The sequence below is a fragment of the Chiroxiphia lanceolata genome, chromosome 27 (genome assembly GCF_009829145.1).
Source record: "Chiroxiphia lanceolata isolate bChiLan1 chromosome 27, bChiLan1.pri, whole genome shotgun sequence".
NCBI lineage: Eukaryota > Metazoa > Chordata > Aves > Passeriformes > Pipridae > Chiroxiphia > Chiroxiphia lanceolata.
The window spans coordinates 77,925-92,967 of NC_045663.1; the positions used below are offsets into that span (position 1 = coordinate 77,925).

At 48.5% G+C, this 15,043-nt stretch overlaps 1 protein-coding gene across 6 annotated transcripts in view; it reads right to left on the minus strand.

Moving 5' to 3' along the window:
- Positions 1–15,043, minus strand: part of CELF5 (CUGBP Elav-like family member 5) — a 55,520-nt gene that overhangs the window by 12,214 nt on the left and 28,263 nt on the right. For 5 of the 6 annotated variants that reach the window (XR_004360978.1, XM_032711775.1, XM_032711772.1 and 2 more), the window contains one exon: positions 5,656–5,707. Coding sequence is in view for 5 of the 6 variants with exons in the window: in XM_032711775.1 (XP_032567666.1) it covers positions 5,656–5,707 (52 nt within the window). In the remaining variant the exon portion in view is untranslated. The remainder of the gene's footprint in view (positions 1–5,655; positions 5,708–15,043) is intronic. The other variant, XM_032711771.1, reaches the window with a different exon arrangement.

Sequence of the window (15,043 nt, forward strand, 5' to 3'; positions counted from 1 at the left end):
ACCTTCTCCAACAGAAAACAAAAGATTAATAATTTCCTTTTATTCATTAGCCTTTTCCTTTGAATAATCCAACACAAACGTTAATAAGAAAAACTATCTGGGCAATTATACTGTTGCTGACCAGCATGTGAAATCCAAGAGATACCTTTGAAAATACAGCAGACCAACCCAGGCAAGGAACAAATTCCAGGACCTCTGACTTCTGTTTCCTTTTCCTTCTTTCCAGGATCACCATTTCCTCAGCTGCCATGTAACCCAGCATCTTAGTTTCCATTTGTCCTTCCCCACTCCAATCTAACCAGCTGTCTCCTAAGGCCTGGAATAAACCCTGGCATCCTGGGTCCCAACCTGTGTCACTGCAGGATCACCCAAATGCCAGACAGTTTGGTGAAGGCCAACTAACATCTCCATGGTCCCTGCTCCCCTCTCCAATGGCATTTTGTACCCGTGTCACACTGGCAGGGAGCTGGAAGGCTGGCCAACTCATCCATGACTTTGAGCTCAGAGTCCTTCTGGGTTCCTCCTCAGAAGAGAGAAGAGAGGATTATGGTTTTCTTGGGATGGATAAGTGTGGAGGCAAGAAAGATACAGAGTTCCCCCATCGGTACCCTCAGGGGCTCATCACACTGCCTGGTGCCATCCAGTCAAGCACAAACACAGCAGTGGATGGGGCAACATCCTCCACAGATTTGATGTGAACAGCTATCAAAATAGCACAACATTAAAATAACAGCCTAAATACCAGCCCAATCTCCATTTTTGCAAGAAAATAGTTGTGTCAACTACTGAGTTAACTCTCCCCCACATGCACGGGAGACATGACCCATGGGAGCGAATGTGTTGGGATACGGCTTCGGAGGAGCCGTATGAGAGGATTCCTTATTGTTAGCGACAGGATCAGAGGGGCTGGCTGCAAACAAACCAATGCAATGTGATGCACATCAGGGGAAATAGCAAGGATGCTGCTATCTGTTTGAGAGTGCAGTGACCTGAAAAACAACAGGTCTTGGAGCTACAGCAGCAGAACAGGCTACAGGGGTGGTGGTGTGTATGTACGGCAGGAATGGATGGCACATTACACATTCACGCTGCCACCAAAGCTTGCCCTAGCCCCTTCCTTGCTCCCCTTTGGTCAGAGGACAGTTCCTACCCAGGTAAGTAAACAAACTGCTAAGTACAGATGCACTGAGAAGCACACGCAGGCAGGACCTACATGTGCCATTGGTCCCTGGCAGAAAAGCAGATGCACACATGCAGCATTAATGGACAAGCACAGAGGCTTATGCATGCCCAGGAACACACTTATACACAGACCCAGCCCCAGCAGGTGCCTTCTGAAACAAAATTCCTCAGTAAGCAAGAGGGATGTGCAGACAGACACACTCATCCCCCATGCAGACACCACAGGGAGTCACTTCATCCTGTGGCACCGCCCCACAGAGCCCCAACACAGGCTCACACAGGCACAGCTCTCCTCTAGCACCAGGTGGACATGTGAACACAGGTGCCACTTGTGTCCATCAGAGATGAAGTGTTAGAAGTGCTGTATTCAAGGCTCTTAACCCAGTCCCAAACAGATACTCCTGATTTATATAACTAGAAGTGGTTGAAATATATGGCCTTGTGTATTTTCTAAAGGCCAAATTTCCCAGCTTTCTCACTTTTATGATTCCCTGGGTAACAAAACCTGTGGGAATTTCATCCCCTTCCATTTTCCTTGCAATTCTTTCTACATTTCTCCCTGCACCTGTATGGCAATGGTTGCATTTGGAGACATTATTTCAGCTGGTTGGGTCCATCCCAATTGGCAACGCCCAATAATGTCCAGCTAAGGCACAGGAGGTAACAAAGTGGGTGCTAGCTCAGAAGTGCGGACGGTTAAACCAGCCAAAAAATAGCACATAGAGGAGGCGAAAAATCTGACTGGAAGCAGAGGGTGAAAAAAAAAGGGACTGGAGAGGAACATATTTACTGTGAAGAAGAGCATGGAAACTAAAGGAGCAGTAGCTCTGTGCTCTGACTGACATCACCTGGTGCCATATGTGAACCCAGTTTGGCTATGGCAGAGGACACAGGAGCTCTGTAGTGTTCCCCCTTCCTCTGTCCTGAATCTATGTGGCAGCTGCAGCTAGGCCTTATTTCAGATATGTGCACCATGCTGCTGCCTTTGGATTGCAAACACAAGGGAAGCTCCTTAAGAGAAACACATCAACAAAGGGGAGAAATTCACTAGGAAATACTTGTACTGACTTCAGGTGCTGTAAAATAACTCTATTCTTTGAGCCTGCAAGCAAATAACTGGGCTAAGATTTAATAGCCAGAAATGCACTTGATGGTCTTGCCTTTCCCTTCAGAGACCTCAGATTGTTTGGCTGTCTTGGTCAGAGTGGCAAGGGGGAAACTCTAGGTGGGGGGAACACACAGCTACATGGACATAATGCTACTTTTGCAACATTGGCCTTTTGCTTCTGGGTCTGATTTTGTGTGAGATTCTTGTGAAAGAACTGTGGGTAGCCAGGGGAGAGCTGGGTAAGTGGTTCCAGTTTTGGCTGAAGACTAGTTCAGTGTAAAGACCTGATGGTCACCGTAGCCACTCAAAGCTTAAGTCTTCACCAAACAACAGTCTAATGGATGCAAAAGGCCACACCTTTGCAATGAAGGTACTGAACAAAAAGGGACCTTGTCAACTTGCAATCAAATCAACATCAAATCACAAGTTACTCATTATTTTCTCCTCCAGAGAGCCCTGAAATTTCCTGGATAATTCTTGTGGTTTCTTCCTCATACCATTTCTTCTGAATCAAAAGCCTTTTTCTATACCCTGCACTTTGGGAAAAGTCCATTGAAACAGTGAACGCTAGTCTCCATTCTTGCAGTTTTACTGCAGGTTTTCTGTTGTTTGACCCAGCTCACTAACAGAACCTTTTAGAAGTCCTGTGTTTATGTGGGAATTTCAGCTTTCCTTTCTGAATTAGGAAGAAAAAAAATGCTAGCCTTCCTGGTGATGTAGAACAGCTTAAAACCGTGATACCTTAGGGACTCAAACTATAAAGGCAAATCTAAATACACACACCTATGGGTTCAGAATCTTTTCTGAATGCCCACAACAGCAATATTAGAAGGGACTGAAGTCACTGACAACATAAGAGAAAGATTTCTTCACAGTGAATCATGTTTCTTACAGCCCAATTCCGAAGACTGCACGTAGGAAAAAGGTCCAGTCTGTTCCCCTCAGATGCTCTGCAGTGAATAAGTGAGGTACCCAGGCTGCAGAGAGACAGGAGTTCAGACTCCAAAGGCTGCTGCTCTCAAAGGCCTTGTCCACCAGAAGCAGAGTTGATGTTCTGACATTTGCAATCAGAAAATGCGGCACTTTCCATAAGCTTAGAGATTTCAGAGTCCAGTGCCTTGACCAAAAGCTTGCTTCCAAATCAACATCCTGTTTTTTAACCTGTTGGCCTGTTTCAGCTCTATTTGACAGAGAAACTGAGGCATCAGAGATGTTATGTCCCAACACTTAATACTAGGTGGCTGTGTACAGAAGAGATGCCAGTAGCAGCCCATCAGCAAAAGACACACTGCAGAAATTACCTCAGCCTAGCAGTAGACACCAGAGACGCCAGACTTGCACTCAGCAAAGACACAAACCTAAGAAAACAAAGCTGCAGCGGTTGGTCATTTCACAGCATGGATTGTCTGTTTGGTCTGGTTTTACTGCTGTTGTGTCAGGACATAATGCAGGGTGGAAAAGGTGAATGTGTGCATCTGCCTGGGAAGGTGTGTGTCAAGGGGGCACACGAGGCCCTGCAGCAGGTCCTGCTGTCTGTCTCTCTGGGCTGGGAGACAGGGCCTGCTATGTGTCTCTCTGGGCTGGGAGGGCTGCTCTGCGGCCACGTCTGACACTGCTACTGGCTCGGAGATGTTGGCACCAGGATGACTGGCAAAGGCTTTCCTAGTCTCCTATGCTTTTTTTTTTTTTAAAGACTCATTAGGAGTAACCTCAGATATAACAACAGAATTTCTGAATTAGTTAGAAATCTGGGTTGCAAATTTTTAAAATAAATGTGATAAGGGATGGACTGACCACCTATTAGTTGAATCCAGAGGCAATGTGAGGTGTCAGTGAGTAGTCAGCCCCCTCTACACCCACTGCAGGCATCTCTAAAGAATACTTCATCCACTCCTAACATCATTTTCAACAGTGAAACACCCTGAAGGAATGGTCTCTTTATACTGTCTATAGCACCGATAAGGACCTTAAACTCAACCCTGAACCAGGGGTTGAAATAAGGTGAGATGAATCTAGTCCTATGTGGTTTAGAAAAGCTATTTTCTTTGGAGGCTTAAGTCACAGTCCTTTTCGAAAGGAGCATGACTATATGTAGCATTCCTGGGATTGTCAGTATAGGCCAAGAGAATAAATTTGCCCAGACTTCAGTAAAAGTTATCTCTCGAGTAAATAACCAAAAGTTACATATCCTATTTGGAAAAATGATCTATCTGACCTAAACAATTTTTTTAAAAGGAGGATCACACAACCGTAAATATACACATTCATACAAAATATTATAAAATATATCTCATGTTCCTGACAGTGCAATAATTGAAAATCACTATAAACTGTTTGGAAATGGCCTCTTAAAATTTAAAACAAAAGCCTTCCAAATCTAAATACCGCATGCAGGACATGCTGCCCCACAGCACAAAAAGCACCACACAAATCCTCCCCTTGCCTCTACTAAACTGCTTTCAGGGGCAGCACCAACAGCACAAGGCATGGAGAGGCAGACGTAGAAATGGAGAGAAAAGGAAAAGAAATATATCAGTAAGACAAGGAAGAGCAGAGAAATGAATTAATGGATTAGGAAAGGGCTGGAGTTGTGAACCCTCTCCACCTGGAGAAGGCATTTGAGCTGCTGAGAGCTTCCCATTAAATTAACAGATTCTCTTTCCCAGTCTTCCAGCTTTGAACTCACTGTATGCTGCTCTGACCAAGCTGGTCCCCTGCAGGCTGACAGCACCTCCATTTCAGGATCCTTTCCCTTCAGAATTATTTCTCCATCATGTGATCTTTTCTGCAATGGCACTGCAGCCTTGACAATGTGATGGGGGCTGCTGCAGGACCGAGAGTGGGAGGCTGAGACAGCAACGGGGGAGGCAGAGGAGAGAGCTGCAGACAGGAGAATCAGCTGTGGAGCAGTGAGCTGACCATGTTGAAAAGCCAGTGCTGCTGCAAGGATCTGGCTTTTATTGGGTTGATCAGGTGTACAAATGAAGAAACCTCTTCCCAACAGCTTACACCCTCCAGGAGCCTCCGTGCCATATACCGAAGTGCAGGTCTGCTTCAGTAACCTCCTGGGACAGGCACTGTCAGGCTAATAGTACCCTCAAAGAGCTGGGAAAGAGAGTGGAGTAGGCAGCCACATTATCACCCTTAGGATTTGGGGTGCTGTCAGCTGCGTGCTGTGTCAAGTTGAAGCCTATCCCTAGGCTCTCCTCCTGCCCCCCCCCTTCCCCCCAGATCTCTGCCACATACAAACATCTCCTCGTACAGAATGCAGGTAGAGGAAGGCAGGGTCAGGACTCTCTCTCTCTTTTCCTGGTCCCTCTCACAAGCACAAAGCCACCAAAGGAGAAACAAGGAGAGATGACAACTACCTCCACGGCTCTCGCTGTCTGCGGGTTTCACTTGAATTGGGCGTGCCATCTGCAATGAAAGAGAAATGCAAAGGGTTAGAGCTTGGCCCATCTGCCCAGCACACGGTGCTGATGGCAGTGGTAACAGGGTGCCCCTTTCTGCCTGCTGTGCAGAGTAGGAGCGTGACAGAAGGGAACCAAGACATTGTGATGGCAATCAGTACATCCTCTTGGAGAAAGGACTACTTTTCAAAAAGAAACGTGGCACTTTTCCCTGCTCAGCTGCTCGCCTGAGACAACAGCTCTCCTAGAAATGCTCACCATTCATAAACCTCTGCTTCCTAAGATGCAGCAAGTGGCAAAGAAAGGCCTAAGGTGCGACTATGCCTGGAAGCTCTTCCTATGTCTGCCCTGACTCAGTGCAGGCATGGCCAGCTCACCTAATTGAGCCACTTACTCTCCTAGCAGAAAAGAAGAAAGACTGCCTCTGACCTTGGCTAGAAGCAGTACAGCAAGCAGGCATGTCATGTTTCCCCTTCCCCAGCCCTCATGCAGACAGAGCTGTGTGCACCAGAATGGCTGTTGAGAAGGGTAGTGATGCTCTCAAGCAACATCTCTGGCCCTCAGGGACAATGCTCAGGTTAAAAGTGGTAAAACTCCTCACACTTGGGTGTGGAGAAGAGCTTTTTACCTCTCTTGCAGCCATTAGTGTCATCAACAATAATCCAACTACAAACAACAAGCCTGAAGGGTAGCTTCGCTCATGTGATATGAGGACTCTCCAGGTAAGACAGAAGTAGCTGCATTAAGGAACCAATAGCTTCAACTGTCTGATTTGCAAAGTAGGGCAAAACTCTCATCTGCTGGCAGGTCTGCATGCCCTGCGCTGCCCAGAGAGGCGACTGACAAGCTGTAGCCTCCTCTCCAGCTAGCAAGATCCAACTGCACCAGAATCTCCTCCGAAGAATGGTGCACAGGGCAAATTTCCACGTTCACAGCACATCTCACTCCATGTCTCTCAGCATCATTCAGACAGGCTGACAGTGACCAGAATCAGTGACATTCATAATAAAAACCAATCAGAATATTGTAGGTGAGGCCTGCACAAAAGCTGCAGGTCCAGGCATAGTCTGTCCCCTCTCTTAGGAAACACCCCCAGAAAAAACAGCAACAACATAAAATGAAATCAAGCCATAAAAGTCACCACCTGAAATGTGTTCTGAAACCAGTATGCAACATGTGGAAGGCTGTTCGTCACCAAGCAGTGGTTGAGCCAGACTGGCCAGAAAACGGAGGTAGAACCCACATTTACAACAGTTGGAGGAAATGACTGAAATAAGTTTGCAGTTCACAGAACAGAGGGGCCAAGCTGCTGCCATGCTACACCTTGATAGGCAGCAGTGCCAACTTCATCTCCCAGGAGGTGCTGCATCATTTAGGGAAGAGGGAGAGGCTGCAGGTCCTTTTCCCATTCTTCATCAGCTACAAGGATTTGCAGAGCTCCAAATACCCTGCTGCACTGCCATGTGGCCCCAGCACTTGCAGCACTGGCACTCACCAGCCTCCAGGCTGCTGCTCCCCCCAAGAGCTGCCAAGGACCTGGCATCTCTTTCATGAGCTGAGTGGGATGTGGGACAGGGATTCAGAAGTATGCAGTCAGAGATTGTTCCACAAAGCCCCCAATTTCCTTGCTTTGAGGCAGAGGCTCCTATCACTGCTCAGGGTCCCTGGCAATATGCCTGTGTGAACTGAGGCTGGCAGTGCTCTGGGAGCAGGTTGAGTGGGAGAGGGCAGGCAGCCCAGATGTGTGCTCGGTGCATAGCCAAGAGGGGCAGCTGGCCATGTCACTCCCTACTGCTCCCACAGCACTGAGAAATAGTTTTGTTTCTACCCAGGATGCAAACCCAGAACTAAACTAAACTGATGGAGAGGGAGACAGAGGGACAGACTCAGATCTCAGCTTCTACAAGGAGCAAAGCCATTTGGGGGTAGGAGGGGCAGAAGGGTTGCTGTAGCAGCCAAGAGCTATTGGGCACACACATCACCCCCCTCCAGCACCACCCACCCAGGGATGCTGGGGCTGAGGGCAAGGAGTCGAGAAGGATGGGGGGAGGTGAGGGGGAGGTTAAGCACCTGAGGCCATCTCCCTGTCCCCTCCCCCAACAGGGCTGTCACTCCAGCTCCCAGCACCTAGGATAAAGGAGGTGTTGTCATGGAAACGGTTTTTCACCACATGGAACCTGACATTTGCGGTTGCCATGGAAATCAGCTCTTGAGGGCATTCCCTCTGCTTTGCACAACAGAGACATTTTGATATGATCTCTGGGGAGGGGGCCCCCTCAACCCATCTGTCCATCCCTATCCTTCCCCCCATCTCAGGGACTTCACCCCAGGGCCAACCCCCAGGGTGGTGAGCCCCGGCTGGCCCCACTGACCCTGTGAGTGCACCCCACAGGGCCACAGACCCGCAGTGGAGTGACACACTCACGGCAGGGCCAAAACACCGTGCAGTGGCAGCAGAGGTGCCAATGCCAGAGTCAGCACAGTGATGTAGGTCAGTACTGGTGCAAGTCTGGAAGCAGAATTTGGCACAAGAGGAAGAAGGGCTGCCCAGGGCAAGATCAAGCATGTGTGCTGCCCTGCACCCCACATCTGCAGCCACAGCTCCTCTCTTGCCTACCTGACACAGCATCTTAGGCAGGCACAGGAAGACTCTCCCTCTGCCCACGTCAAACCAAGCTCTCAGTCAAGGGCTGCCCATTTCCAGAGGCCTTGCCAGCTCCAAGGACTTTGAGGGACCCCCACCAACATGAGTCGGGTCTTGGGGCTGATCTTCATCTGTTCTGGAAGATATGGGTAAAGAGAATAAAACAAGATACAAGAAATTTTCCAGATGCTGAGGCTTGGAGAAGAGCAGCAGGATTCTCTGCCTGCTTCTTCCAGAAACAGCAGGTCTCCCAAGTGAGACAGAGGCAGCACGGTCCTCCTTGTAGAGAAGTGGACACCCAGACACTTCCACAAACAGGACACCACCACTTTAATCCTTCTAAGTCCCCTGTTGCCATCAAAGATGAACAAAATATCAAAGGTATCTCAAGCAGAGGGAGCCCACAGCTGCTTAAACTCAACCACACAGGTCTGAAGACCTTGAGAAGCATCCCTGTGGGGTCCTAAACTTTGTATACAGGTCTCAGACAAAGAGTTCTGTCCCCTAGAGGAATGCACAGAAAGGATGCAAACTTTACCTCTTCCATTTGAGGGAAAAAGAGAGTAACAGGATAGCAAGGGGGTTCTGGGCTTACACAGCAAACTCTGGAAATACAAATTCTTCTGGCCTCCAGTTATCACTTGAGGCTGCACAGTAATCAGAGAACACATCTGAGTAAGAAATCCATATTTGTACACGCCCAACTGGAGCCAGAATCCAGCAGTCACAATGTGCCTGCCATAATTCCAAGTGCAGAGCAGATGGACATGCACTGACACACATGCCTTTACCACACAAGAACACAAACATAAGCAAGCACACATGTGGCATAGAGAACTTGAGCAAATGATTTATGAGCCTGCACCTGCCTTGCTACCTGAGCTTTATTTTACTTGTTAAATCATGCAGCTGAGCATTATTAGTCTTCATTTCCTAAGAATATCACATTAATATTTAGCACATGCTGTCAGGACACCACAGGCCAAATGTCCCCCACCCCAAGCCCTTCACACTCACACTTCAGGCTCCTCCTTACCTGCTGCTAGCGACAGTCTAAGAACTGTCTGCTCCACGACCCACTGGACTCAAGAAATCTTCTGGAGCCACATGCAGCAGTGGACACCAGATGGGCAGCACATGGGAGGGGGCAAAGCTCCCATTGTCCCTCTCCAGATTCTCCCTCACATTTGCCCTTCTGGCTGGATACACACCTTCCTTTTCTGAACACAGCTGTCCTTCACTCTGCACAGCTCACAGCTCTCCGAGACAACGATTCTCTGCCTGCATTGCTCTCCCTCTCGCAAGCCCCCAGACTTTGTTGGCTTGCTTTCTTGGGAGCTACTTTCTTGGTGGGAAGCAACTGGCCAGCTGGATAGAGGCACAAAGCCATCCTGACCTCTGGAGCCTTACGTGCTACAAAGCACAGCAGCTCCATGTCCTGCATAGCCCTCAGGGAGCAGTGAAGAGACACCCATGGTAAGGGAGCCACTGCAGCCCAGAGGAGCCTAGAGACTTCTAGGGAAGATGCAAGGGTGACATGACAGGCCTTGCTGGGAAGTGTCTGAATTACCTCCTACCCCATTCCCAGTATCTGCTCAGCATAGAGAAGTGGGGAACAATGCTCTGTTTGGGCTTCCTCCCTGCTTTTGAGGAAATGCTCCCCACCTTTGTAGCACTCTTGGGATCAAAGATCTAAGGAAAATTCCTGGCCCTTCTAAAGTCAGAGGAAGCTTTGCTATTTGTTTCACCAAGGTCAGAACGAATGATTTCTCTCACCACACCCCAAAAAAAGACTTCCGGAGGTGAACTAGCTCCCTGCATTTACATCAATGCCCAGCATGAGCTGTCAGTCATCTCAACAATCTGGGAGCCCTGTTCTTCAAGGAGGAACAGTGGCTCCCAGATATCACTTCCTCAGCTTTCAAACTGCAAAAGCTGGATAGAAGGAAAAAGCCCTCTGGGACAGCAGGGCAAGCCTCTCTATTAATTATGAGTAAGTGATGTAAAATAGCCCCTTAGGCGCAATGCAGAGTGTTAAGAGGGTCAGAAGCAAAGACCATGAAACACACAATGCAGGCCGGTTCCTCTGGGATGTCAGGAACCAAAAGGCATCCAAGGCCATTGGCAGAATTAGGTCCTGGGCTCTTACTCTTTGCAAATTGTGGGCTGGTCCTCTTCTGGCCAGTTAAAAATGCCCTGCCTAAATGATCATAACCACAGCTAGCTGGGCAGAGCACATAAATATAAATGCTAATTTGCTCATTTGGATTCTGTTTCTGATCAGGAATGCAAGCAGGAATGCATTGGTGCCAGTCTCAATGCTTGAGTATCCTACTTGCATCTTTCCACTGACATCTCAGTGTACCTTAGTCCTATCCAGGAAAACCATCTTTCTCTGAGAAAGAGGACTTGTCTCACACAGGAACACAGGCAACATTAGTACCAAACACTGTTCTGGCACAGCTCTAAAGGCTGCTTATGAATTCACCTCATTCAATCCCATTATGAAGGAAACAAGGATAATTATGAGTATTGTGTTCCAGGTGGAGGAATCGAAGCATGTAGTGATGAAGATTGTGCCGAAAGTCTGTGTCAGAAGCAAGATGTGAAGCCCAGAGTACAAACCACACAGCTCCTGCCTGCATGGCTAGGGCTGTGACTTTTTGCACAAGCAAGGAAGATTGCTGAAGGACCTCACCCAACCGCTTTGCGCCACCAAGAAGAGGACTCATAAGCTCATAACTCCTCTCATAAGTTTCTTTGGGAGGCATTTTCCCTATCCCCAGCACAGTGGGCAAATCAGGCAGAGCAGGGAAGTTATCCCCCATTCCCCACTGAAGCTGAGTGAACTCGGGAATCAATAAGCAGGTATCTGAGCAGCACGAGGGCCACAACACACATGGACTACTGCTTTGCTTCTTGGATTCTCCGCTGCACCATGTTCCTTCTCCTGTAATGCAGTCAGACACCCCTGTCCCCACTGTAGCCAGTTCTGCTCTGGGAGGAAGACAAGCAACTTAACACCATGACTCAGAAAGCCTTTGGATCACCCTGGTATCTCTAGGGAAGTGACAGCACCATTGCCGTGCAAGAACACCAGACAACCAGCAGGGGGGTCCACCCAACTTGGCAATTCCAGCTCCTATTGTAGAACCAAAGAATCACTTGGGCTGGGAAAAAATCTTTAAAATCACATATGTAACTGTGTGGCAGACACACTTGAGTGCAGTCCCTCATGACTCCACGATCAGTCAGTCTGTCCTCATGGGGCTCCTTGCTTGATGTTTCAGTGCACAGCAGGGCACTGCATTAAGGATCACTGCATGATCTGTTGCCCTGATCTCTCTCTTGTGATTAGTGTCACTGAAAGTCAAAAGAGCTTTTTTAGGTGAGAAGAGGAAAGTGCCAACTTTCTCAAATCCTTTTCTAGAGGTGCTAGGCAAGTTTCCTCAAGAGGCAAGAGGAAGAAAAATCCTGGGCCACATTCAGACAAGTACTCTTCTGTTTTCCAGAGGGCTTTATAGCAGGGCAGAGAAGAGTAGTATTTGGCTCCAAACTTCCTCCTGCTCCTCCCCACTCCTGCAAGAAAGGGCTGACAGAACTGAAAACCCAAAAAAACTGCTCCAGCAAGTTCATCAAGACCACAAGAGATCACTCTGGGCTCCGAAAAGCCATGGGCCTGAGGATCCAGGCATGGCTGGGTGGTCAAGCCCACAGTCCTGCATCAGCTGCAGAATTTTACTTCAGCAGAGACAGATACTTGCCCAAGGAGGCCCCTGTGACAAGAGTCACTTCCAGCAAGGTGGAAAGCGCTTAGCAGGCCTACAAAAAGCAGGGATAAGATGTAGGTGAGATGGGTCACCAAGTTACTATGAGCAAGTGCAAGAAAGTTGCAGAGGGAAAAGCTGGGAGCACTGCCACCCTCAGCTGGCTTCGATCATTTTGCTAGGCTGGTTGGAGAAGACGCCCAACACTCACCTTTCCCTGTGCTCATTGGTCCAGCAAGCACGCTCAGGTGCTTCTCCATCCACAAGCTGGAGCCCCATGGACCCCAGCAAACTGGGGAAGGGCAGAGCAAGGGCAGCGAGTGTCCGAGCTAGTGACACAGTGGGTCTGCAGAGGCTGCAAAGGCCTCTTACAGGTGTGCTGGCAGGTTAACAGGCTGCCGTTGCTCTGGACCTGTCATCTGGGGGCATCAGCAGCTCCTCAGTGCAGCTGTGCCCCAACTTCTTCTCCCCTATGGAAGGGTAATGGCAGTGGCCAGGAAAGGCATCTCTGTTAACGTACCATGGCGATGCAGAGGTGGCCAAGCAGAAGGACCCTCTGCCTGCACACAGCAGCTGCACCAGTTCCCTTGGCAACCGTTAACATTAACAGTCTGAGCAGTGCAAAATCTCCAGAAATAAAGACCTGCCATGTGAAAATCCACAGTAAATGGGCCCAAGCCCCAGTGCCACTGAATGAATCTCCTGAGCTATTTCTGGGCTGAACAGCAGAAATTACGGCTGATACTAGATAAGCTGTTTCTTTTTAGGGGTGCTGACAGACCAGAAGAGAGGCCCCAGGCCTGCAGGATCCCCTTGAAGATAGTCAAAACTCATTTAGAGAAGGCCCTCAGTGATCTAACGTAGTTAGCCCTTCTTTGAGTGGGGTCTGACCAGAGATCCCAGAGGTCTCTTCCACCATAAATTACTCTTTGATCCTATTTATATCCATATTCAAAAACACTCAGGTGCAGGCACACACATCAAATGACCCCAACCAAGAAGATGGGAATGTGAAGCCTTGCTCAGAAGGGTGGGTGCCTTTACAAAGATGAAAGGTCTGTGGGGGTTGGTGCATAGGTGCATGTGTGTTCACAAGCACAGGTAAGCGTGCTTACCAGGGAACACATCCGCTCTGGGAGACAAAAGTCCAAGCTCTGTGCTGCAGGGAGATGCAAGGGCCTGGTTCTGCAAAGGGCAGTCATTTCTCGAGAGAAAGGAAGGCCCCTTGTGCACAGGACGGAGCCTGCATGTGTGCACTTGGTCAAGATGCAGGAACAGGTGCTGATCTTTAATTTCATTATTCTTCCAATTCCATAGGCAACAGGAGCCCAAATCTGTTTTGGAAGCTTGCTCTTCCCCAGCCTCTTTGGTGTTGGCACTTCACTGGACAGCTGCCTTGCCGTACAATATTCTCAGCCCCTTAAGCCAAACCCTCAACAGCACAAGCGTTTGCAATCCTCCCTGCAGTGAACAGGCACATCTGCTGCTTCTTGTCCAGGGACTGCTTTAGCTCAGTACCTTCATGTTCTGGTGCTGCCACTTCAGTGAGATAGCCTTAGCATGCTCTCTGTATCATTACCTTCTACTGATAACATTGCACAGCTCTCGGGAATTTGCCAGTATTGTCTATCAAACCTGCAGGATGGACATGGGAAAAACTTCTCCACCCTACCCTGCCCAAAGGTTCAAGCTGCAAAGATTAACAACTGGGGCCCAGCTTCAGCCCCCAGCCAAACATTCAGGCCACCTACTCCACTCCTCAGCACATTCCCCAGCTTTGCCAGCCACAATATCCCATAGTGTTCACATGAAGAAACTTTCAGAAATATTCGTCCAGGCTGCCTTCACATCAGCAATTGTACAAGCGAGAGGGAAGGGAAGAATGAGATGCTATGACCTCTCTACCAAAGCCCCTCCAGTCACCTGTGCTCCTTTATATCATCACGGGCTCTGGATCCTGACAGATGGCTCAAGTGAGCCCTTGCTCCTGGCAGCACAGGAGACAGCCTACCCACAGGGATGCCCTCTGCTCAAGCTCTGCTGGGTCTCTGCACTAATCCTTGTGCCCAGCCATCTGAGTTAGTGCTGCAGCATGTCAACCCCTGGTGCATTCCCATAGTCTCTCTCTGCTCTCATGCTGCTGCTCTCTGTAATTTTCCATTTCTGCGTCTCTGCACCCATGAGTTCTCCCTATGATGCAGCCACATTTCAGTACTCCCATCACTGCTTTTGAACTGCCCGTATTCCTAGTTTGGACTAATACCAATTTCTGCCTCTTACTTGCCTACCTTTCAGCAAGCCCTTCTTTGTTCTGCATAGAAATAAAACTGTAACTGTACCTTGCCAGAAGAATTACTTTTCTAAACCTCCCCCCTCCACTTCCTCCTTTTATTCTTCTTCCTCTTCTTCAGGAGCAATTTTATGTAATTTGCAACTGTCTGGCTGCAAATGAAAAGAGACATAAAGTGTTTCTGCGAAATACTGAAAAGCTGGATGCTTTTCCCACAAGTTTCACTTAGCAAGAGGCTTTAACTTGCTGTGTGATCACTGTATGTCATTAATAACCTCTCCAATTCCTTTCAGAACTCAGTAAAGTGAAGGCACAATCACAAATCAAAGGCATGGGTTATGGAGTTATAATATCATTTCATCAAGCTAAGGAGGGGTGTGCCAGTGAGTGGGGAGAAGGTGAAACACCACACTGCTGGCTGGCAGCTGAAGAGGACACTAGATTTAGGAAGAAGTGTTAAGGGCCTGATTTCCTCTCTTCTTTTCAGATTAGACGATTTTTGCCTCTGTTCAGCCTATATGGGTTGTGTGTCTTTCCCCAAGCCCTGCGTACTGAGGCCACAGAGGGAGCTGCTTTCTATTTTGTTCCTCAGGCATATCCATCTCCACCTCTAACGGGCTCAAAAGACTTAACAAACTGCTT